Source organism: Micrasema longulum, unplaced genomic scaffold (genome assembly GCF_059751315.1).
Source record: "Micrasema longulum isolate JH-2025_06_02 unplaced genomic scaffold, ASM5975131v1 h1tg000777l, whole genome shotgun sequence".
In the NCBI taxonomy this organism is placed as follows: Eukaryota; Metazoa; Arthropoda; class Insecta; order Trichoptera; family Brachycentridae; genus Micrasema; species Micrasema longulum.
In genome coordinates, this window is record NW_028277970.1 from 183,287 (window position 1) to 208,716 (window position 25,430).

Sequence of the window (25,430 nt, forward strand, 5' to 3'; positions counted from 1 at the left end):
CATTTTATCATCGATGTTAGAACGAAATCAACAATTAGGGTTGACGTAGTAAAATTAATTTTGTCCTGAGCAATGTCAAATTCTGGTATTCCACCAAAAAGCTTGAGATGGCGGCTGTCTACCTAAAGGAGAAAGGCTAAGGTAATACTAAATGTGAACATAAAATTGACATTTGTTGAATTCTCGGTCAATGGAACATTTTCAGCTCACAAAATTAAAATTAATTTATATATGAATTTTTTAGTTGCAAAACATTGCATTACAAATGTTGAAAAAAAAACAATCTGACGACCACAGTGACTAACGGGAATTCTGGGTTCCATAACCGGAGATCACAATAATGTGAAGTCTGGGTGTCACTGTAACGAGGAAGTTCAGTCGTTTCGAAAAAAAAAAATTTTTCAATAGACTATCAATCAAAATGTGCCAAAGAAAAAATAAATTTATGTATCATTATTAGCATCGCCATGATTTTTTAAAGTTTTGTACTTTTGCCGCACGCGACGTCATAAGTTCCGGTTGATGAGTGATCAAAACACACATCTGAATAATGAAACATAACTGACAAGAAGCAAGAAAAACATGGGTTTCTGATGTCTATTATATGAACCGCTGACTTGCAGGCACGCACGCAGGCTACGACATCATTTGACAATGATCAGATTAGTTTGTTTTAATTTTAACATTTTAATGTTAAACCCCGGAAATTATAACTTGCATATGCTAAATGTCAAAAAACATGAACATAACGCTATAATTTATTGGCTATTGCATACATGTGGTCACATAAATCAGTCACATTGCAAAGTAGTTAATTTTTATTAATTATCTCATACATTTTAGAGAAACTACGCCACAGAATTAAATGCTCTAACTTTTTACCACTTGCAAGAAAACATTTTTTAAATTTAATTTCCCATAGCACTGAACTTCCTTATGAGGCCTTGTAAATTTTTTTATAAAAAAAAACTTGCCCAAGACATGTTGGATGACATAGTTCCCGTACTGGTCCTGGATGAGCTGTTCCGTGTGCGAGTGCAGCTCTTGCAGGACGGGAGCCACCTGCTCGGGAGTGCAGTGCTCCAGGATGCGCTGGATGACCCGGCAGCCATAGGGGTGCGTGCTCAGCGAGTACACCTGGCCCTGGAAGGCATTGATGAGGAACTGCAGCGCATGCGGCTCCACACACTCGATGCACTTCTGCACCACGTGGTTCCCATTCTGGTCCTTGACGCACTTGAGCACATGTCCGTCCAGCTCCTGTACGACCTCCCGCTGCTGCTCTGCGGGGATGGACTCCAGCGCCTTCTGTATCACGCGACACCCGTACATCTGCAGCGCTAGCGATAGCACGTGGCCCCTCAACTGGAATAAAACAATATCATTTCATTTCAATATGATTGTAAATATCAGATGTAAAAAAAAGTGAAAATTATAAATAAAAGTGAAAAATAATTAATTATATAATCATAAATTAAAATGCTCCCCGAGAAAAATGTAATCCATTAAATGTCACCATAGTCATAAAATATTATTATTTTTAATAAAAAAACTTTAGGGTTATGAATCTTTTAAAATAATATAATATTGTAATCCGATATATTTACAACGAATTATTTCTCACCTTCTGAGCTAATGTTGTTTTCTGCTCGGGTGTCCCAAACTCGAAGAATTTCTGTATCACATAATTTCCAAATACATCCGTCATAAGATTGTAGGCAGCTCCCAGAATCTCATTGAATACCAGTTGTTTGTCCATTGCAGTCGCTCTTTCAAGTTTTTGTTGAATGAATCTAAAAAAATGAGAGTAAAATTAAGTATATTTTTCAAGGCCTACAAATGCAGAGTCCAGTTAGGCAGATTCTCTCTTCTAACACAGCACTAACTTTTTAGTGAGATAATCTATTCTAGAATATTCTCACTTTAATAAAAGCCTATTTAGTAATTCCTCAATAAAACATTTACTTTGTAGGACAAAAAATTGTCCCGAGACATTGCCACCGAGAAAGACGGGCAGGCTATCTCCGCAGAACAATGATTACCCCCACCACCACGCGCGGCCGCCAGCACAATGTCTTCGCGTGAACATGCACGGACAGGACCTTGTGACAATAGCGATTTGCTTAACGCGAATGTGTTGTTCCCGCACATTTTTTTCTGCCATAAGTGGATGCAGAAAAAATATCCTTTATTATTTAGTTCATTCTTTATCGCAGTCTGTCACGCGCGGTTGGGCGCGGAGCTGGGACAAGACAATGTTGTCATGTATTGTCCACATGTAAACAGTCCCTTATATTGTCAAACAAATGGTTTTAAAATTAGTTTCTAAATATTTGTGGAGCAAGATATTTAATGTATCATATATACTGCCTTTGACCTGAACAGGGTCGATATGTCAAAATTTTAGCAGGAAGTTTTAAAAAATAATTTGTAATTTTTATTAACTTACTTGGGAGAATGATACATTGATTATTTTTATTTTAAGGTCATATTGCTTAATTGTTCCGACATCGATACCCTACAATAATTATATCATGATAGTGAAGGGAAGTATACCTAGAGCCGTGCTGGTCTTGCGAGAACTCCACAATGTGGTTGGTGAGGTCCCGCAGAGTGAGGTTGGGGAATCGGTTGTTCCTGAAGTCCTCCAGTAGCCCGGAGCGGCCTGCCGGCTTTTCTCCTCCAACTACCATTGGCGTCACACCGGCTGAAAATATTATATTTAACATAAAACAGAAATCACATTTTGAGTCCATGTCCTCAAAGTCCACAACTAAATGGTTAACTATTCTGCCAATCTGAACAAACCTACGTATTTCTTCAAATTTTGGAACTAAATTGATAATTATTTCCCTAATTATTCCAAGCATACTTTTTATTAAAATTAAAATAAAAACGCTTTGAAAACACTGTTTTTAGTCGGTTAATATCACAAATGTCGTTTCTGCTTTGCTGATGTTTTTATAAACTCCATATTCTCGTATTTCAGCATCAAGAAATCCGTTTTTAAAATGAAATGTTTTGCAAAATTTACCATATTTATAGTATGGCAAATTCTGAAATAGTAAATCCTGTACGACATCTAGTAACTTACAGGTTAAAAGACATTACTTAGGGGATAAAATAATATTTTTCTATAAAATTTAACTTCATTTACTTGAATGCATGTATATTAAAAAAAAAATCTGCATATATTTTTTTGTTTAATTGAATAAATATTGATGGATTCGTACCTCTGACTCCAGTCATGGCTCCAACACCACTCAGCTTGCTCAGCAGGGATGAAGATGAGCCAAACATGCCATTTGTGGTCAGACTGCTTACCGCCCTAAAACGATAATCAATGTATTATACTATAACAACACTCGCCCAGTTCGGGCACTGATAATTGAATAAATTTTACTCTTAAATGAATCGTATAAACAATTTACACCATTAGCGTTGTATGCGGTATATTGATTAGGTTAGTTACATGATATTTACGAATGAATGTAAATTGATATAATGTATGTACATTGGAAGATTTGGCGTTATCTCATTATACAAATTGCACACAAAACTCTACAAAGAAGGCGATAAAACATACAAAATCAAACATATTATATATAACAAAATTTACAGGAACTGGTCTGTCTTATACAAAAATATTACAAGGTGAAGACGATGAAAGTAATATAAATTAGATAATTATTTATAATTTTAGGCAGTGAGAGAACTGATTGGAATGCTTCGGATCTCTGATGCAATTTTACAACCCAGCGCCTAAAACATTAGCAGAATTGAATAAAAGTATTTATTTTACGAGTTATAACAATAATAATATAAAAATATAGATCAGTTGTGGTTCCATGGTAGTATCGCGGACACTGAATCAAGAGGCGTGAGATTTGAACCCTGCTCTACGACAATTTGTTTCCCAATTTTCTAACACAGTTATTTACAACTAACTGAAAATGTTTCCATATTCGGGTTAATCGTCTGCTTCGTGGTCAAATGGCCAGCGCTTTTCCTACCATTCGAGGTCTCGAGTTCGATTCTCCACTAGGTTGACATTAAATGTTTATTTAAAGGGATGTTTATACACTGCAATATTTTACTGCTCTGTGTCTAGGCCGATGAAGAATAGTTCTGTGTGTGTAATAGAACTAGAACCCTGGACGAGTGTTTTTGACTCGATGGCTGTTCTCGGGTAAAAATCCTGAATTAAGAAATCGAGTGGAGATAAATCCACCTCGTTGCGTAGTGGTCGACATGTAAGTCTACCATACTTAAGGTCCTGGGTTCGATTCCTGGCAGGGTTGACGTGAAATATGGGTATTAAAGATGATTTAACAATGCAACATTTCATAGTTCCTGGAATTGCATCCGGAACATAACACTGACAACCTTGCCTTTACATAAATGCAACAGATCGAAATATGCTGCATTGCATTTGGTTTACAAATGCAGAGTCCTGTGCACCATTAGATGCAGACAGGGAAATGGTGACGAATATTTCATCGTCCTCGGACTTATACTGTAAGACGTACTTCATCATATTACCTTCATGTAACAAAAATCATCAAGAAAAGCGTAGCCTATACACCATTGGGTGCGGAAAGGGAATGATTATGATGTTGAATCGAGAGCAATGGGTTACAATGGAAGCGCCCAACCCCGAACTGTTCCCGAAACTGTTTATAAAGACAGTCTTTCACCAACTTTTGATAACTTATTTAACAAGAATGTAACATCTGTCTCAACATAGACACTTTAAAAGCTTCGATTGATCACCAACTGCCGGTTGTAACAGCGGCTGCCCAGAGTGACACTGACCTGTACTTGGCCCCCTCGGCGCCCGGCGCCGCGGACACGAGCCGCTGCAGGCCGGCCTGCGCGCCCAGCGGCGGGGACAGCGGCGCGCCCGCGGCCCACTTGCCGCGCGCGTACTCCAGCGTGCCGGGGCTGAAGGCGCCGCCGGCCGCGCGCTCCAGGCTGTCGCGCCGCGCGGCTCCGCCCGACCCGAGCGTCACGCCTGCCACACACCGTCACACCATTCATTATACACTACACTATATATATATTATATACACAGCGCCGAATCCTTCGCTTTGCAACCTTCGCCTAACCTAAGCTAACCCACCTCACCTTACCTAACGTAGTCTTACCCTACATAATGAATTTAAAATGTCTCGTCTCTATGAGAAAATAATATCTTTATATGTTAATGATTAATTGCTGTTTATATACCAATCTGTTAAGCTAGGGTTTCCTAGGATAGCGGTGCCCGTATCTGTCTACCGCATCACCGTTCACTACGGCCGTTAAGATACGGGCACCGCTGTCCTAGGAAACCCTAGCTTTAGGGTCTGTTTAAAATAACCTTAGATTGGTTTAAATAATTCCCGATGAGGTCGACATGATGAAGCATTGATTAAAATTGCGATTTTAAAATGCAATATTTCATGTTCAAGCGTAAGGCTGAACACACTGATGATCGACATACGCTGTAATTTACGCTGTAATTTTCCACTAGCACTGAGGCTGATCTATAAAATATAAATCATGAAGAGTAGGGAATTTAACCACTGAACTCTGATTCCGAAGTACGCCATCCATAATGGCGGAATAATAAAAAGTTAATCGAATTCCACATCTTTTTGTGCTTTCTAATTTCTAAAAAACAGCTATTAAAATCCATTGATGTTTGAAATGTTTGATAAAAAATAATACATTATTGTCCAAATATTATTATGTTGCGATGATTGCCTGGCGTAAGGCGTAAAAAGGGATTTAAAAATTATTTTATCCTAAACTAAGTGAAGACAAAGACTAAGATTTAAAAAAATCGATGTAAATATCGAAATCAAACAAGACGGTAACATATCTTCTGAAAATAACTCTAAATTTAAATAAATTTTGTCGATAAAATCATTAAAAAACACGGGTTGCATCGGCTAGGGCATTGGCGGGAAAAAACATAGTCACACAAAAATTTACAATACATTTGATTAGTTACACTCGTATTATATACATACTTTTAAAAAAGTAATGGAAATAAAACCATAGAAAACATACATGATATGGTTAAAGATCGACTGAAACAGTTTTTCCGCCGACGAAACCGAATCACTTCATAATTGAGTTTCGATCGGAAACTACTTTAGCATGAAACTGTTCGAAATTGAATGTTCGGTCGGTCTTTAAACATGGTTAAATTAATATTTTATTATTAAATAATGTACAATACAAAATCATTATATTCTACTATGTAAATTGAACTATCTAATTGTGGATTTGTGTAAGTCACATTTCGAAAGAATATTTACAATAAATACAACGAAACAAAAATAAAATTTTTTGAAAGATTTCAAGATATTGTATTCTATTTTTTATATTAATAAAACTAGGTAAAATTCTATGATAAATAAAAGGTGAATGCTTTTATAAAAAAATATTAATTACTTTCGATTTTTTAAATTCAGATACAAATTTAGTTATTTTTCTTCTGTCCATTGTCTCTACGAAAATGTGTAAATTTGTATGAAAACTTAAATTATCATCAGAAAAATTGTAATTATTGAATGTGTCTAAAAATATGTTTTATTTGTGTATTACATTTTTCATACAGACAATTCAATTTGGCTTTATACATAATATTGAAGATTACTATGTTGACTTCCCATTGTAATCGGCGCCCTGAAGCGTTACAAAAATCTCACCTTCGTAAAATTAACGATAAAACGGCTGCAGTGCCCTATGCACCACTCGGTGCGGAAGGGAAAGGAAACGTATTATACCGGGCATCAATTACAGATCCCAACATTTAATAAATATTTTTCGTTAATGAAACAATTGATATAGGTTAGTAAAAATAGCAGGATGACATGTGTAATTTATATGGTGGGAGGACTTAATATTATGTACTTCATTTCAAGATAACTTGAATATTACTCATCAAGATGGGTACATATTTCGACAGAAATAAAAAACATTATTGAGAGGGGAATATTGTAGAAGTCGAGGCATTTAAGATAATGTAAGTATAAACAAACGAAACATGGGATTAGAGTCATCCCATCCTAACTTCCATACTGTATTCGTGTATTATATTTTCAATTGTTTTAAACATTGTAAAATGAACTCCTTTTCTAAAGAGCATCTTGCTCCAATAGAGAGGCAGCAACGTCAAACAAATCGCACGCCCAGAAGTGCACTGTCGTTAGTCTATATTTGGTCGTTTTGAGTTTTGAATGCAGATTAACAACATTTTCTCTTACGTAAGAGAACACTCGCGTATCTTTTTTTAAAACAAAATTACCACAAACTTCGGTATTTTTTTTAATGAATTGAGTAAAATATCGAGAAAAACACTGCTGTTATTATGAGGCTACTGTAACACTCTGTTCTACTCATATTTCAACAGTCAAATGAGCAAATACTGGCCATTAATAATGTCAATATACATTAAGTGACGAGCATTAATAAATTAAAAAAGTTCCCCTCTTTTAAAGGAAAGCATGACAGAAAGACTCGACTTATTAGCGCCATGTTTAGATCGAATATTTAATAATTACTGTTAAAGTAAAATAGGATAGAATTCATTAGTTAATTATACCTTGATAAAGAAGGCTTCTGTAGCTTCGAAAACTGTCGGCAGAAAAACAAAGTTGTTTCATATTATTTTATTTTAAAAAGTTTGTTTTTGCATTCCAGAATGGCCGATTTAGACATACCACAGTGTACTTCTGGGGGAGCGATACGGTGAATAATATGTAGAGTGAGCAATAAACTCTGTAAATGATTAGACTTCTCGGAAAATGTTCTCCACTCAGTTTTATGTTTTATTTCATTCGTATAATACAGCTTTAAGTCCTCCCTCCAGCAGTTAGTTCCAGTGTGTTAGGGCGGGACAACAGACCTGATAGAGGAGCAGCGGGGCTGCCGGCGTGGCCGAGGGTCGCGAAGGCGGCGGGAAACAGCCCCGAAGACTGCGACACACCTGTCCCGCGAGCGACAGCGGTTAGTGGGGCACGAGATACCGCGACACCGCCCCCAGCGCGGAGCCACTGACCGACTAACTTCCGACTAGTCCAGAACCCCTCGAATCGTCGAATGGGGAACTCCGAATCGGATCGAAAAATAATTTTCGTGGACACATTAAACTTAACCTAAATCTCGTTTTTGAACTCGTTCTTCTAATTAAATGATGATAATTTAAAGGATGTTTCGCAATACTTCAATGATAGTCCCTGGACTGTTTCCTGAAGCGTAAGACTGATCATCATACCCGCATGTAAATTCACCCGATCGGTGAATCAATGCTGAGTCCTATACGCACTATCAGGTGCGGGTAAGTGAATGATGATGATTAATTTTAAAACTAAATCCAAGAATTGAGAAAATTAATGAAGGCTAGCAAAAAATGGAAAATGATTGCGGAATCATTTTATTTAATGAAACCTAATCTAAATCTAAATGTCAAAGAAGACGAGTGGCATTCGTGGAGCACGTTGAGGGTGGTGTCGGAACAGCAATGTACAGGTTAGGCGGCGAAACTCAAATGTTACATAAAATAGATTCATCATGACCGTAAAACAACGACGCATGTGATTTTCTGACACTTTTTTGTCAAAACTCGGTAAGTAAAACAGTATATCGTTTGATGCTTGGATTAGTTAATTATAAAACCTTTTCGATGTAATTGTAGCATTTTTCGCACATCCATCGTTGTTCTACGATCACGACGAATTGATAATTATTTCATTATAATTAACTCTTATAAAAATAACATTTGAGTATCGCAATGACATGAAAAATATTACAATGAAATCTTAGTATAAAGCAAATGGCACATTTCAATGAGAATATTTGATGATTGGCACGGAGACAAAGTATAATAAAAGTTATTTAAAAATATATAATGAAACTCTTGTCTCTGTTAAAACCATCAATTTTTTTTGTTAATGTTTTTAAAAATAAAGCAATTTATGATACATGCCAAAACTGAAATATTTATATACAAAATTATACAGATGTAACTATGTGGCTAGTTTACAAATATGTTGATATTATCACCATGGAATAAGGTCTGAATAAAATACACCGGAACCCCTTTAACGCGGGGGATACATTCCACGTAGCACCGTGTAAAAAAATATTACAATCGAGGATAAATTTCCTTGTGCAAAAATCATTCGGGATGTAATTTTTTAAAAATTACTTACTATTTATAGTATCTCAAAAATCGTAACAAAGATTATTCACTATACAGGGTGTTCTTTAAACCCTGTCACATTCGAAACCACGATGATCAGTATGGGCAAGAAGACATATTAGCATATTTAAAACATATTTAGAACAAAGATTTTTTTTTAAAAATAAAATATTTAAAAAACAAATGGTTGCTTACTTCTGCAGGGAATAAGTGAGGGGAGTGCGGCGTAGTATTAGACTCCCCCGCAGAAGTAAGCAACCATTTGCTTTTTTTAAAATTTTATTCGTTCTAAAAAAATATTTTAATATGCCAATATGTCTTCTTGCTCATACTGATCATCGTGGTTTCGGATGTGACAAGTTTTAATGAACACCCTGTATATCTGTGTCTTGGGTCTAAAAGGGCCAATGTCGGTTTTGTTTTCTTGCCAACATTTTGTAGAGGGTTGATTTAAATTAAAAATTCACGTTAAAAATATATATATATATATGAAATTATACAGTTTTAAAAACCTCCAAAAATTGATTATAACGTCACAAAATAGTTGTAAAATTAATGATGTGATTTACGACATTGGCCCTTACATAGACCTAAGCCACGTAATATTATATGTCTAGTAGGTAAAATAGTTATTGTAGGGAATTCTAAAAAATAAAAGAATACTTTATATTACTATGACGCATTATTAAATGAATGTTAATTTTTTATGTGAAAAGAGGTTCAGATGTGGTAGGTAAATTCATATTGGTTCAAACGGCACTCGACTAGGATATAAAGAATAAGAATGGCAAATGAAAGTCCCCCGAAGCCTTTATAAAGTGAGTGATAGTCGCCTTCGGCCGGCACACCGCCACCGCCCTGACGAGGCGGATGGGCGGCTAGAGATAGGCTCAGAAACAGGTGAGCACATAAAGAATGCAATTCCCCGAGACGGGCGCGAGGGTGGGGAAGCAGGTGTTGCGAATTTTGATAATGATAAAGCTAGCGGGAAAAGTTTCCCGGGCGAGCGGCGCAAAGTTCGGACGATCCGGCGGCCGCTTCATCAGTCAGCGAGAGTTTAAAGTAGCAGCAGCCAGCTCATTAAAATCAACAAATAAATTACGGAGTCGGAATAAAAACAAGAGAAAATATACTTTCGGAACAAAAACTTGGCCGGATGTTGCCTAGTAACTGGGAGTAACCGGGAGCTTCGCGAGTGCAGGCCGCGGCCGTGTTTTGGTTAATCTTTTTCTAAAGCGTTTTTCTTTCTCCTTCGGACACATTCATTCACCCGGGACTATCGCAACGTTTAACTGAAACTAAAATTGACAATCGTATTTAGTTTTTTTTATTTGTGCGTGTTATTATTTCCGCTTCAATGTGGTATTGTATCGAGTAACTATGACTAAAATTTAGTTTAATTCATTTAATGGAAAAAATATACGCCGGAACCACTTTTTACGGGATTTAGAAATAACACAGTACATAAGTTTAAAAAATATATTTTTGAACGTCAATTTAATATTGCGTTAGAGTAATATTATTATAATATATGTTTCTGGAATTCACTACATCGCTCTTTGAATTACTGGGCGTATAATATAAAACAGTGGTAGTGAATAATCTTTGCTACGACTATTGCCATGTTATGTTAACATTTTTTTTTGTTGCTTGAATTGCTTTTTGTATAAGGATATCTAATCTATCCACCACATTTATTTATTTATTGTATCCTCCGTGTAAAAAGTGGTTCCAGTTTATTGTAATAAAGTAGCAAAAGAATCCTTCATGAAAATCCTCAGAGGCGTATAAAACATAAATGTCCAGAGTTATATTTTAATGACACTGAAAAAAGAAAAAGAGCGTGAAAAATCAACAGTACAACCTACTTCGCGAAGGGTGTACTGCGCCGTAATTAATCGGGCCTTTTGGCGTGCTCTGATACAAAAAAGATACACTGATTAGATCAGGGATTCGAGGGAACAACACTCGGTGATGCCGCTTGTGGGTAGACAGCAGACAGCAGACAGATCTCGGGGCAGGAAGCTGTTATCTGGCACTTCCACGTGGAAGGAAATAAAAGGGAAAATATTCTAACGGACTGCAAATGGAAGACGAATGCGGAATTAATTTCGAAAGGAGAAAATAATCAACGGGCCAATTTTCAAGTAGCCCGGAATTAAAACGCCATTTTCTCGGTGGGCGGGTCCGAACGGCGGGGGCGGCCGGCCCCGCCCAGCCCTCCCCGCCGGGGGTGGTACACGGAATTAGGGAAAATCAAACATAAGGAGTTGTAATACGAAAAGCTGTGGACAGAAACGCTTTGCGAACCTTATTCAACAAGTCCGTTAGGGGTCTGTTTCTCCATTTCGTGTTCTCCCCCACCCGGAGAGATTTATCATTTCTATTTGGAATATTTTCACATTCTCGAAGGGACGATTTTCAAACGGCGCCATTTGATGTGACAATAGTTAATTCGACGTAATGCGTAGAATAAAAGATACATTCTCGGCGCAACCCTCTGGAAGACGCTCGGTGATAATTTAGGGGCAGGAGTAAGTTAGAAAATACAAACTCTAAAGCACGCCGAAACTAATTTAAATTTCGTGTAGAACCCCCTGCTCTGCAAACATCGTTAATCCGCCATTACGGCGTGTGTGCACACTTATTTGTGTGTTATCCCAGGTCCGAGGGGGGTTGGAGAGGGTACCGGTAATGGGGGGAGGGGGGGTCGCTATTAAAGAGGAACATTACTATCGCAGTTTGGGACGATTTATGCGCGTTCAATACCATTAGTCTCAAATAAACGTGTAATTTCGATCAATTGCAGTAATATGAAGAATTAAGACGAACGATATAAATATCAAGGTGAGTTTTCGCTAATGAAGCCCGCGATAGGATGAACGGAATAGGACAGCGAAGGGATGTGTCGCAAAACTAATGATACCGGCGCTGCTATTCCGAACGCTCTCGCGGCCGTAGAAAACACCTTTATAGCGCGTATTTTGTACTAAAAAAAACTTTTTCTACGGCCGCGATAGCGTTTGGAATAGCAGTCCTGGGCCGAGATTACAAACTCTATCTTCATCGATACATATCGAGACGGTATAAACTAACATCGATATTTACGTACGAAAATGTGGATATATGTATGAAAATTCAATGTATTTTGAATTGAATCGTCAACATATTATATTTTTCATACAGAAAATTTACTTTTACTTTGTAGATAAAACTGAAGATACCTTTAACTTCCCATAAGAATACGGACCCGTATTAGTTTAAAGTGTCCCGAAGGTATATTATAATTTTAAGTCCGCTATAGATGGTCCGAAATCTGTAAACCCTTCTCTTATCAACAGAATAATGAAGGTCGCATAAGAGTTAAAACAATCTGCACGGCCATAATCTGCAGAGTGAAGTGGGGCAGGAGACAAGACGTGTAGGCTGAAGGGTGAACACTACGCTGTACGCTGTACACAGTACACAACAGTAGACACTACACGCGACACACTACACAGAGAAGGTCCCCCGGGAGAGCTCCGAGCGGGTCAAGTGCTCCGGAGCGGGCGCGGGAGTAACAAATTAGATTTTCCTCCTCGAAAAGATGAAGTGTGGAAGACGCGAGAGCGGCAGCGGGCCGGTTAATAGCGCCGATGAAATCACAGCAGGGCGGGCCAAAGAGAAATTGTATACAAACAAAAGAACAAAAAAAAACAATCAGAATCCAACCAGAATCTACATAGAACACTAGACTTGATAAATAACGGAGTCGTATTTTGGCTATACCATCTCGTCTTTTGTTTTAGCAGTCTTTTAAGATACGACTATTTATACCGGAACTCGCGACAAAACGGATCAACACAACTAAATGAACGTTTAAATATATAAATTCAGATATTATTAGATGTTTAAAACAAGCAAACGACTTCAGCAGTCTATTGTTTCCAAAAATCGTCAATCGTCCAAACACCATCGATGTTATTTTGGTTTCATAGGTACGCGGCTACGCGATAACGATGTTATTTAAAAATTCTAATTTGAGGTTTTGTTAGCGACAAAAACACGAAATTCTTCCGCTGTCCCGTCTCGTTAATCATAATGACAGATCTGTGCCGTATATTCAACCGCGGCATTCACGAACTTCAGCGGACTTGATAAACTGCTTCCATTTTTTCGTTTGACCGATAATATAATAAATATGAAATTTAGTATCGCGCCAAGTTTACAAGAACAATACACGACCGAGGATTAACTGTTTAGGTGTTTATAATTGATGAGTGAAAACCGTAATAAATTACATTTCAAAACCGATTAATTAACACAAGTCCTTTCGAATACGCCTCTTTTTTCGGTTTTGATAACATAAAGTTTTCTATGAATTTTGTAGATGAACAGATATACTAAATGTTAGATGATGAGTTTTTTTACAAAAAGACTGAAGAAATATTCCCAATGAATTGACTGTATATTTGTACAATTGACCTGGATCCCATAATGCCTGTCTAGTGTATTAACTTGTCTTTGCTTTTCTTTGTTGTATCGCTTCTATTATTTGTTACTGTTTTATTATTGTTTTTCGTTGTATGATTTGTTTAAATTGGACATTGTCCGTAAATTTGTTAAATAAATAAATAAATATTGTATTCGTTTCCATCGTGGTGTTTTGATTAGACCGTTAGGTTACAATGTCCGAAGTCCCAGGTTCGATTCGTTACTGAATGAACGAGTTTTCAAAGTTAAAAATACGTTATCTTTAACCCTGAGTTAATACGCGTAGACTCTAAATATTGTAGAGTTAAAACTGACAATCATATCTTCGTTATTTTTTAATCAACCCCGCAACTTGAGTCTATTGAAGTGCGCTATGCGCCATTAGATACAGGTGAAGAAAGAGTGGAAGTCAGAGTTAGTATAGCTACATTGAAAATTAAACGTTTTTTTAAATACTAATTGTTTCGAGAGAGCAGATAGATACTGATCTGTTGATTTATCGAAGGTCGAACGTCCCCCATTCGAATAATCGAAAATGAAAAGGCGCAAAATGTGTTGGGATCGAAATCCTTTCCCAAAGTGGCAACCCTGGAAGGGGTGAATTGGTCCGCGAGCGGCGACACTCGCACTCGTCCGAAATGAGCACCATAACAGAGTAATGGAGTATGCCGGGTTAGGGGGACAGGACAGGAGGACAGGAGGACAAGAGGACGGAGGGGGGGCGGGTGTCCCATTGCCGCTCTAATTGTTTGTATACCGAGTGTTTAGATTCGTTTGCCGGCGCCGGCGAATCGAAAATGAAATTGTGTTAAATTGTGACGAAGAACAAATTGTGCTTCGCGTAATGTGATTTCGAGTCAAAACGGTCCTTGGAATTCAGCGGCCACCTGTATCGCGTCACTCTGTACACAAATAATAATGAGTTTCTGAATTGAATCGCGTTCGGAAATTCCGCTATTTATGCTGCCGAGTATTTTCAATTTGAGCGACGACAAACAACTTGTCAGGGTGACAGAAGTCAGAACACAATGCCGGAATGTCACTTGGCTATATAAATTTACATGAAATACGAATAGTTTGAATTAGAAAAAAATATGCATAAAACTATCTAGAAAACTGTCAAAAGTACTGTAGTAAGTAGTATTTATTAATTAGATAATCGAGATGAAAATGCAGCTTTAAAATGATGACATCGCGATACCGCATCTTAGTAGATTCTTAGAACCATGACTGGAAACCAAAAACAAAGGATTACCAGTTATTGTTGTATATGCGAGACAGGCGAAAGCGAATCTATAGCCGAGAGCCTAAAATACTCGCGAATCGCATTTGCATGTAAAACAAGAGTGTACTCGTATATCTGTTTGCGCACGGGAATTAGCACACCTCGTAAAACCGGCTATAAAAGTGAGATGTTCGTGGAACAGCGAGTATGACGAGAACCAGAGGCTGTACCGTTAGAGGTTGGCGAAGTATCGCCCGGCACGATTAGGCGGTAAACTCATCATGCCCAACGGGTATTTAAGGTAATGGAAACAACCCGAGGGATGGAAATGGTGCGTGAAAATCTTAATACGTGGCACAAACGAACAAAACACGAGCTTTCTCGAGGGTTAAGAAGAACTACGGCATTATCTTTGCATGACCCTAATTTCACTGATCAAAATAACTGAGTTGAACACTTAGTCCGAACGAATTGAGTTTTACAATTTCACGTAGATGGATTATTAAGAGTGTAACTGAAACACACTGATTTGATTACGGTTCTAAAAAGTAATTTGTGAACAATTTGGTTCAGATGGAATTTCAATAGAAATGCATACAAGAACAGTTACAAAAATCACCATACAGCAGGGCCTCGATAGTTCCAACCCCAGCTAATCCGAACGCCTCTATAATCCGAACGACCTCCGAGGCCCTTGTTATTTAAATCAGTTGACATTTCCAAGATGCGGAAGACTCTGACCCTGAAGATGACTTACCATAAAGGATTTTTCGAAACGCAGGCTTTTCAAAAGTAGATATTTAGTGTCTGGAGCCTCGAACTGATGAAGACACAGTAAGAAAAGTAAGAAATGAGCGTGACAGCGAAAACCAAAAAGAATTTGAGGCATCTCAAATCCGACGCAAGGATTCCACACATCCAAGCTGTGTCTGCCTCGAATACTTGCTTGGAATGGTGGGGTGGGGGGTGAAGAAGATATCTCAATTCCAGAAAAAATACTTTTACGTACATTAAGGGATAAAGCGTAAAATAACACTCATCAAAGCACTATATTGGAATTCATTTAAGAAGTGTGATTAGCATTATACTTTAATAATGTAACGTTTTGCATGATTAAAACATACTTTTAGTTAGAAAAAAAATGTTTTATTTCGAAAAAAAGGCCTTTCAAAATATCTGCATACCATGATCCGTACGCTTCGTCCATCCGAACAGGGTATAAACTTTTGAGTGTTCGGACTATCGAGGCCCTGCCGTATTTTTATTTTTGAAGTTATATAAAAAACGAGTCAAATAATTACAGGCCTTCGGTTTAAACGTAGATAATGAATTTCAATTCTATAAAAAACATTTCAAAAATGTTATAAACAAATACCACAGCGGCGAATGCGAAGTGGAGAGAAGAGGACGAAATTAAACAAATACTCGACCAGAGCGCACTGTCAACCCTTTTTATTAATAAGCAGCACAAAGCCAGTCAGGGGTGTAATTGAGAACTCAACTTCCATTTACGGTACTGTGGAATAGGAGAAAGAAGAAAATATTTTATTCGGACCCTTTTTTAAATCAGTCAATAAAGATAAAAATTAACTCTCGGAAAAAATACACTCCCGTAAAAAACATATTTCGTCGTGATCGTAGAACAACGACGGATGTGCGAAAAATGCGACATTGTCTTTCTTTTATATTTAATCTTGAAAAGGTTATATGAAGGCTTTATACTCCTGTGCCTCGATTATTTTTTTATTTATTCAGATAACAAATAAAGATACAAGAGTTATGTAATCTATATGATGTTTAAATTTTAATTTTGTGTAAATATAAACCCCGAGATCTTTAATAATGTTAACCCTACTTAATGGTTTGTCACCAAGAGAGTAGTAAAAAATTATTGGGTTGATTTTACGGGTAAAACTGATGCATCTTTTTATGCACGTCCGCCAATTTAACTTGTTTTTTTTTCATAAATAAGTTGAATTGTACCATGCCACGGGTCTTCCTCATTTTCTGCATCTATCAACATTCGCATCGTAAAACGCTAATCACACCTCTCCTTTCTTATTTGATTTTTTGTTGTTTATTTGCACCACAACAGGCCGGGAGGCCGAATTACAACGATTCATTACAGAAGAGAACACCCGGGCTTAAGAACTCACATTTATTTTTCATGTTCTCACCGGGAATCGAACCCGGAACCTTTCGTGCGTGAGTCAAGAATGTTAGCCATTGCACAGCGGAGGTCGCCAATGTCGCCAATGACACTTTTGTCGAGAACGCTTGTCTCAGCCTGATCTCGACATTTGTGCATCTCTACCGTAAATTAGTTTCACAACACACTTGCCCGAGGACAAACTCGGTAAAATAATTGTTTCATTAGTGCGCTCTTGAATTGAAGAGTGATTCAGAGTTCTAAGTGAAAATTTATGAATTTCAAAGTAAGAATGCCATTGTTAATTATTGTAATCACAGTTTTAAGCTGCATAACCCAGCAAGAAAATTTGTATACTAACAGTCACTAAGCCTGATACAATAAAGTTTTAAAATTTCACATTTTTTCTCGAAACGCCTTCGAACCCTTATTTTTAAAAAGCATTTTGATGACACCAAAGAGTATTTAATGAATATGATTGCATGACTGAGTCTACAATCACTTTGATACGTCATTTTTTTTTTTAATCACTTGATCTGATAACGGACAAATCACAAATAGCAGTTTTTCTCAAAAAGATCTTTTATGACTTGAGCAACTTTGAAAAATTACTCTTCAATAAATAAGTACCTACATATTACTCAACGCACAACATACTAGTGGGCGGATAAAACACGGAAATTTAAATTTGTTTGAAATTTCCTTCGGCGTTAATGACCGGTAATAATAATGTTATCGCGTACAGAATAATATCAACGACGGATCATATATCCAAAACATTGCAGTGGATGAAGCTAAAAGTTCGCGAAACGTTGCGAACAGCAACGCGCTGTGATTTATGAGGGGATGTGAAAGGTAGAGAGAGAGAGAGAGAGCGGTGACCGTGAATAATGGTATAACCGAGTGAAGCAGGTAACTGCAAATTGTTAACCATTTGATGGGAATTTCAGGTGCCTGAACAATCAACAAAGAACGTGATGATGTATAATAATTGAGAAATCAATCTTGTTCCGAAGTAGAGTAATTTAGCTATGCACGGGATAGTACACGGCATACCATCATGAGAGTTTGAATCTAAGAATCGCATTTAGACAACATTCAGCCTACTTTCATTCTTGTTTTTACGATTCCATTCTTCGCTCCCAAACATAAGGGTCGGCACCGGGACTCCTTTGTGAACTGCTAATATTGCCCGCTGAGAAAAACATTTATTCGTCAAGGTCGATTTAAGTGCACCGTTCACTCTGTTCCCGGCGCTCATTTCCCTTTCAATATGTCTCTCGGTCATTCCGTTCCCAGTAAATACTATACTTCCCAGATACCCAAAATCCATCTACCTGTTCACAGTGATCTCGCATTTAGTCAAACTTTCATTTTTTTCAAAAACCATCACATCCGATTTGTCGACATTCATCAGCATACCCTCCCATCGCATACATCGTAGACTTTTGTTGAAAAAAATTGTAGGTCCTCTTTGTTGCTAGCGAGAAGCACGGCATCATCAGCCCACAAAAGACAATTGACAGTTAAATCTCAATTTTATGCTCTTATTCTTAAACCATTTCAGTTCTTTCATGCAGTTTTTTTTTTTGCACCACAACAGGCCAGGAGACCGTATTACAGTGGTGAATTACATCACAGAACACCCGGGCTTGAGAAACATCGCATTTTAATTTTTGTGTTCTCACCGGGAATCGAACCCGGAACCTTTTATGCGTGAGTCAAGCGTCTTGACCACTACACCACGGAGGCCGCCTGTTATCGATATATACGTTGAATAGCCACGGTGTCATCACACAACCCTGTTTGAATCCTTTAGGAATGTCAAACCATGATGTGTATGATCCACTTACCCTAACACATGCTGTGCTGTCCTTTTACAGAGAAGCAACAGCCCGTGTCAGATTGTCATTTACTCCGTACTCTGATAACATTTCCAGTTCATCAAGGTTACGCCTTGCACCAATCAAAATTTTATAAAGATTTTTACGAGATCAAACGTTTTGATACAGTAAAATTACTATTTGTGTTTTCTAAAGGTTTTTTTTTGAAAACTGCATGAATGTGAAGCATTTTAATAAAAAAATAAAATATGTAATGATACCATGCCAAAAAGTTACAAATTTTAAAGATAAGTGGTACCGGTTATTAAATAATGAGTACAAAAAAAAATGAGGGGAAAAATACGCATTAATTCGACATAAAATTTCACCAAAAAATAAAAATCCCAGTCAAAAATTAAATCCAGTGAATTAGGTAGGAGCCGATTAATACTGTCGATTTTTTATACCCCAAGTATGTTAATTTTGGTCGTAATAAGTACATAGTTACAGTTTCAATTAGCAATATGTTGTTAAGTGAAGGAAAGTTAAGCGGCACTAAATGGCCGAGACGACCTTTGGGGTAAACAAGACGAAATTTGTTCCTAGAACGAAATGTTTCATCTAGGCCAGATGTTTGTCGCAAACGCAAACAAAAACATAGTCCAGCGAGGTGAGGGCAATAAAGTGGAAATTTAATTTAACAAGTGTCCCGGGTCAACAGTTGGTCGTAGATAGTGGCTATCCAGCTAGCGACTGGAGACTACACTACAACCCTGGCGGCTTATTTTGAAAGCAAGCTTAAGGCTCATTTTGAAACTCAATCTTAATGTAAAAATTACTCAATCTTAATATTTTGTTGGATCGAAAACTGTTTCTGTTTTTTAATAAGACTGAATTTTTTAAAGAGGAAAAGCTTAAGTTCTCGAGTACGATCGCGTAAGTCTTGTAAAACGGAGGGCATATTGGATGTTTAACATCGTAATAATAGAACTAAGTATCGATAAAATAAAAAATGATTTGAAATTTTCAGTAATCGTCGAGTTATTAAATAACGATGAAAACAAGTTAAGGTTAGATAAAAAAACAAACGATAAGTCTCGATGCTCCTGGACCCGCATTACCCGTATGGGAGTTAACATTTGAAAAATAGAATATGCATACATGTTTTTCTAAACAAGTTCAATTACAGGTAACCGACGAAGATACTTTAAATTTTCATACGAATATACACATTTTCGTACATAAATATCTATTTTATTTTATACCGTCTCGATATATCATCTCGATGTAACCATATCATCAATATTGTAATAATATGTTATAACAGACATGACCGAGATATGACCGTAAAATACCGGCGTTTTACAAGTCATTTGTAATAATAACAGTAACTCGAATTTTATCTGCAGGCATTTTTGTTCATATGTAAATAATTCTAACAAAATATTTGTTACTTAAAATAAGTAAATAACGATGCTTTTGCATAATTTGTTTAGCTCATTAAAGTTCTAGGAAAAATGAGAACAATAACATAATGTTGTTAATGATATCAAAAGTTAAGGCTGTAGTCTGGTAAAACGAACGCAAAATTAGGAAATCATACGATTTTGCCATTTTAAAACGAATGTTTTTTTTTTTTTAATCGCGCAATAATAAAAAAATAAAAAGCTTAAATTAGACAAAAACTATATTTTTAAAGGTATTTCTGTAAAAAAATATACTTAAAAGTTTTATGTAACTAAAATATAATTACTTATAAGTCTATAGACCGGGAGATTACGCCATTTCAAATTTAGACTGAACTTAGGTATCTGGGATCTCAATAAAAACTAAGTATTGAACTAAAATTTGTCGTAATAATTTGAAGATAATAAATTGAACATGAAAGTGGCCGCGGCCAAATTTTATTTTTTGTTTTTGAAAAGAAATACAAGCATTTTAAATCACATACATTTTTGTGACATTTTCCGACATACTTAAAGTTATGCCTTCGGTTATACTTTTAAAAAAAAAAATTGAAATACTTTAGTTGAAACCTTTTTTATATAATTGTATTATCTTTTTTGAATAAAGAAGATAATTCTGGGTTTTTTAAAACAATATCTTATTGACTTTTTATGACCCTCAGACGAGGATTACCGAAAACGATTAGGGAACTACAGCCTTAACAAATTGAAAACATATCACACCCCCAGAAGTACACTGAAGAGTTATGTTATCAAGAAGGGGAAAACAAAATGTGCTTAAACTGCATTCATAACTCAAAACAGCCAAATATAGACTTACGACGGTGTAATTCTAGGGTGCGATATACCTGAGTAAAAAATGTTAGCGCTACATTACGCGAAACAAAATGAACTCTTAATGAACTTGTATTTTTAATATAAAAAGCGTCGTCCATCAGTATAAGAGGACGTGACAGAATAATACCCTTCGGTAACGAGACGGCAAACATGTAAGGATTGTGTGGACTTAAACTGAGGGATTGCAACGCTAAACACGAAGGAGAGTATCGGTCAAGCTAGACTAGGTCAGATGATTCAGAATGTTCCGACAAATTTATTATTCTTGCACAAAATTATATTTACCCCCGTGGTGATACTATCAACGGCCAATTTAGGTCAGGCCCGTATTTTCATTTCGTGAGAAAATGAACAATTATTAGTGACAAATAGAATGGGTCATAGATAGAATATTACATGATATGAATCGACAATATCGTTAGTCATAAATAAATGTGTATGAGTTGTGTGTCTACAATACAAGTGGCTAGCCCGCGTGCGTATGTCACATTGCACTATGATATCAGAGTTAAAATATACATTTGAATTATTCATAACATTATTAATTTATTGTGTGTTAACATAAGTGGTGTCCGTTTTAATCCAAATACAAAAATTAACACCCAAAGTGAAAAAAATGGTGAAAGTCATACGTCATTCGAAAGAAAATTTTCTTCTCTACAAGGAATTGTGTTTGCTTTTACGTTATATATATAAATATATATTTATTATATATACAGCCTAAGCCAATTACAACAGTTGCACGAAGAAACAGTTGCAATATATTATATAATTTTGCATATATATATATATATATTATTTTATTTGATTACAAGCCTTCAAATTAAAATGTCAAGTAGAATAAAGTAAGCATTTTCGACACCTCCATCTGTTCGCGTTCAATCGTGAGAATAAAACTGTCGAAGCTGCTCGCGATATTTGCGCAGTATATGAATTGACTGAATGATGATGATGAATGACTTGATGAAAAACTAACTATTTTTTTTTGTAAAATAATGAAGAAGAATACAGTATTGACTAATTTGTTGCATTTTTTTGTTGTTGCACTTGTTCTCTTTATTTGGTAAAAATGACACAACTTGTGTTAACACCTAATGTAATTTAATGCATGTTAATATAATATGAGTTAAAACTCAGAGTAATAATTTTCTAGAGAAGCCCTTAAGCTCTATCGCATAGAACAAAAGCGTTCTAAATTTTTGGTATGGTTTTATTTTGGTTTTTAGTTTAACAGACGTGCAATGGACGGTTTCGGGTTGCGCTCGCTATTCTCAACGCAAGTACCTACGGTCCGTAGTATCGCTGTAACCTGTAGCTAAGTTCGTGGTCAACAAACATAGAATGGTTTTTCTCCTCATGGGCGACTCTATTAAGTTATTACTCTAAGAGTTAAAAGTGTGATATATACATATTGATGAATATTAGTCGGTAAACTTTAATCTATAATATATATTTTTACATTCATGAATGCTACAGAATAATTTAAATCAAATTTGTCGATAATGAATAGTGGGCATTATACAAAGTTACATCGATCTTTATCGCCGTTTACCACTTAATCTTGGATATTGATTGTAACCCAATTTTTTTACGTGCTTAGGAAACAAACAAGTTTCGAGTGCATAAGACTTTTCCTAATGAAAAAGATTAATGCTACTCGAATTTTATTTTTAAAATATATGTTCTCTGGCGAAACATCTTGTGCGAAATGTGCGAAAAAACAATGAAAGTAGTTAAAAATTAAAGACATTTTTAATAAACGCAGCAATGTCCATCAATCGCCCATTCCCCGTTTGAAAAAATCACAGATCCACAGATAGAACTACGTGAACTACGCGAAAGAGGCGGCGCGCGGTGACGTCATAAGTGAAAATGAAACGACAAACGCACATTGTCATTGCTGTGAGTCTAAACTAGGCTTTTTTGAGTTAAGAATGTAATTCAACCACATATTTTTTCTCTTTCGTAGGAGATCACTCTCGTGATTACCACAAACTTCAGTATTCTTTGAAATCAATTGAGAAAAAACCGAGAAGAACACCGCAGTAATTATGATGCGACAGTGTTCTTCGCATATTTTAACAGTCAAATGAGCAAATAACCAAAAAATACTGGCCATTATGATGTCAATATACCTACATTAACTTACGAGAACAAATAATTTTGTTAAAGTTTGTTTTTGCTTTCTTGCAAAATGGCCGATTTAGACACACCACAATGTACTTCTGAGGGGTGGAAATAAGGAAGTAAGCGGTTTAAAAAAAATGAATAAATTACATTTGTTAATGGACTATCAAACTAAGCAAAAAAAAAAAGTTAATTTTTATGTATAATACTATCATCGCTACGATTGTTTAAAGTTCCGTAAATTTTTAATTACTCCGCGCGTGACGTCATTAGTTCTCTTCGGTGAGTTCTAATTTGTTGGGTCGGCTTCCCGGAAACCGGAAATCTACACTATCATTGGTTGATTTAGAAGAACTTGCAACGTCATTTAAAGTACTTCATTTTTATTCATTTTTTCATATATTTTAGAGAAACTTCGCCATACAATTAAATGCTCTAATTTTTACCGCGTGTAAGAAAACATTTTTTACATCAACTTTCCCCTAGCACTGAACTTCCTAATTTAAAAAAAATAAACTAAAAAATCTTTTGATTTTGGGTAGTCAGAACAGCGATAAAAAATACATTAAAATAACACTAAACTTTCTCATTTCCTTTATTACAATTAAAAAATGGGTAAATCATTTTAAAATAGATTTTTAGTTAACTGATAATATCTAACTCATCATATTATGCCCGGTACAGATGATGTTAGATTATTATTTTGCGCAATAAATCGCGATGGAACTTTGTTGTTCTAGAGGTAGGATGTGATGTATGTAGTTTAGTGTGTATACACGTAATACGAGAATCGTCACTTACCGGCGAGCTGGGGTTGGGGCTGCGCCCCCTGCGCGGACTGCGGCGCGGCGAAGGGGCGCGCGGCGGCTCCGCCCGCGGTCAGCACGGGCGCGGGGGACACGAGGCGCAGCGGGGTGCCGTTACGGCCGCCCATCACCAGCGAGTTGGGGTCGTAGGGGTACGGGATCACGAACTGCCCCTGGCCCTGCGATAAAAGACGCTGGTCAAATACTGAAATAGCTGCCTACGTCATTTTCCGGGGCGGGCACGTTTAGTGCCGCACGCGCTGATTGTGAGCATTTCTTTTTTCACTTTATTCCGCATAATCCAAACATTTATGCGACCTTTTTTAATCTTTTCGGGAAATTCGTCTGTCACAGATTCCTTTTCTTTACGAATTTCGTCATACATAGATTCCTTACACATTCGTCTAAAATATCTAATTTCTCGGCTTTCGTCCTTCTCTGGTAATTCAACGAAACAAACAACACCACGGCGTTTACCCGTATTGGTAGGCAGAATAGAATAACATAATATATGTAACTCTCTTTACGTACAGTCTTCGCTTCCTCGACATTCGTAGATATTTTCAAGCACGCGCGCTGATTATTCCGACTTTTGACATGTACATCTTCAAGTATTTTTGGATTTGGTCATACCATGTCTTTCTCAGTCTTCCTCGTTGTCTGCATCCATCAATATCCTCGACCTTATTAGCCGTTCTTTCGTCATCCATTCGAACTATATGTCCAAACCAACGCAGAACTTCTTTCTTGATTTTGAAGATAATCTCAATCATACACAATGTACGGTGGTCATTTTTTTTTTTAAATTTCATATTTTTAAACCTTAACTATTATTTAAAAAACTGGTAAGGTATCATTAAGGTATCATTAGAAACAAAAAATTAAACTCGAAACTCAAAATAATACCTTTATTCTATAAAGGTTTCAAAAGCCGATTAGATCATTTTTAGAAATTTACCAGTGGCTAACAATGTAGTATTTTATGATTTGAGCATATTTGAAAATAATCTTACGTTAACTTGTTGTTCCTGCTGCTGGCTGGGGGTGAGTGGCCTGCGTTGCTGGGCGGTGGGCTGGTGGGAGGGCGCGGGCGCGGGGGGCACCAGGCCGGGGTACACGCCCCAGGGGGCCGCCACGCCGTAGTAAGGGGGCACGCCTGTGATGAGTGTGCTGACGTACGGAGCTCCATCTTGACCTAGCGACAAAGATAACCTTTACTTAATAACATTCTAACGCGGGTAGGAAGAATGAAGAAAATAAATAAAAAAATATTCACGTACATCATCGGTAAAACTTGACGTCCTAACTAAATCAAACACCTAATGCAG

The 25,430-nt window shown here is 36.7% G+C and overlaps 1 protein-coding gene across 5 annotated transcripts in view; it reads right to left on the bottom strand.

The window, feature by feature from the left end:
• The window catches only part of pum (pumilio), a 144,233-nt gene that overhangs the window by 2,729 nt on the left and 116,074 nt on the right, over positions 1-25,430 (bottom strand). The window contains exons 3-10 of one of the 5 annotated variants that reach the window (XM_088230517.1): positions 25,116-25,297; positions 24,098-24,281; positions 7,901-7,981; positions 4,816-5,014; positions 3,234-3,316; positions 2,557-2,707; positions 1,625-1,793; positions 975-1,365 (exon numbers count right to left, since the gene is read on the bottom strand). In XM_088230517.1, coding sequence (XP_088086643.1) covers positions 975-1,365; positions 1,625-1,793; positions 2,557-2,707; positions 3,234-3,316; positions 4,816-5,014; positions 7,901-7,981; positions 24,098-24,281; positions 25,116-25,297 — 1,440 coding nt within the window. Of the gene's footprint in view, positions 1-974; positions 1,366-1,624; positions 1,794-2,556; positions 2,708-3,233; positions 3,329-4,815; positions 5,015-7,900; positions 7,982-24,097; positions 24,282-25,115; positions 25,298-25,430 lie in introns of all 5 variants that reach the window. The other 4 variants (XM_088230516.1, XM_088230518.1, XM_088230519.1 and 1 more) reach the window with 4 other exon arrangements.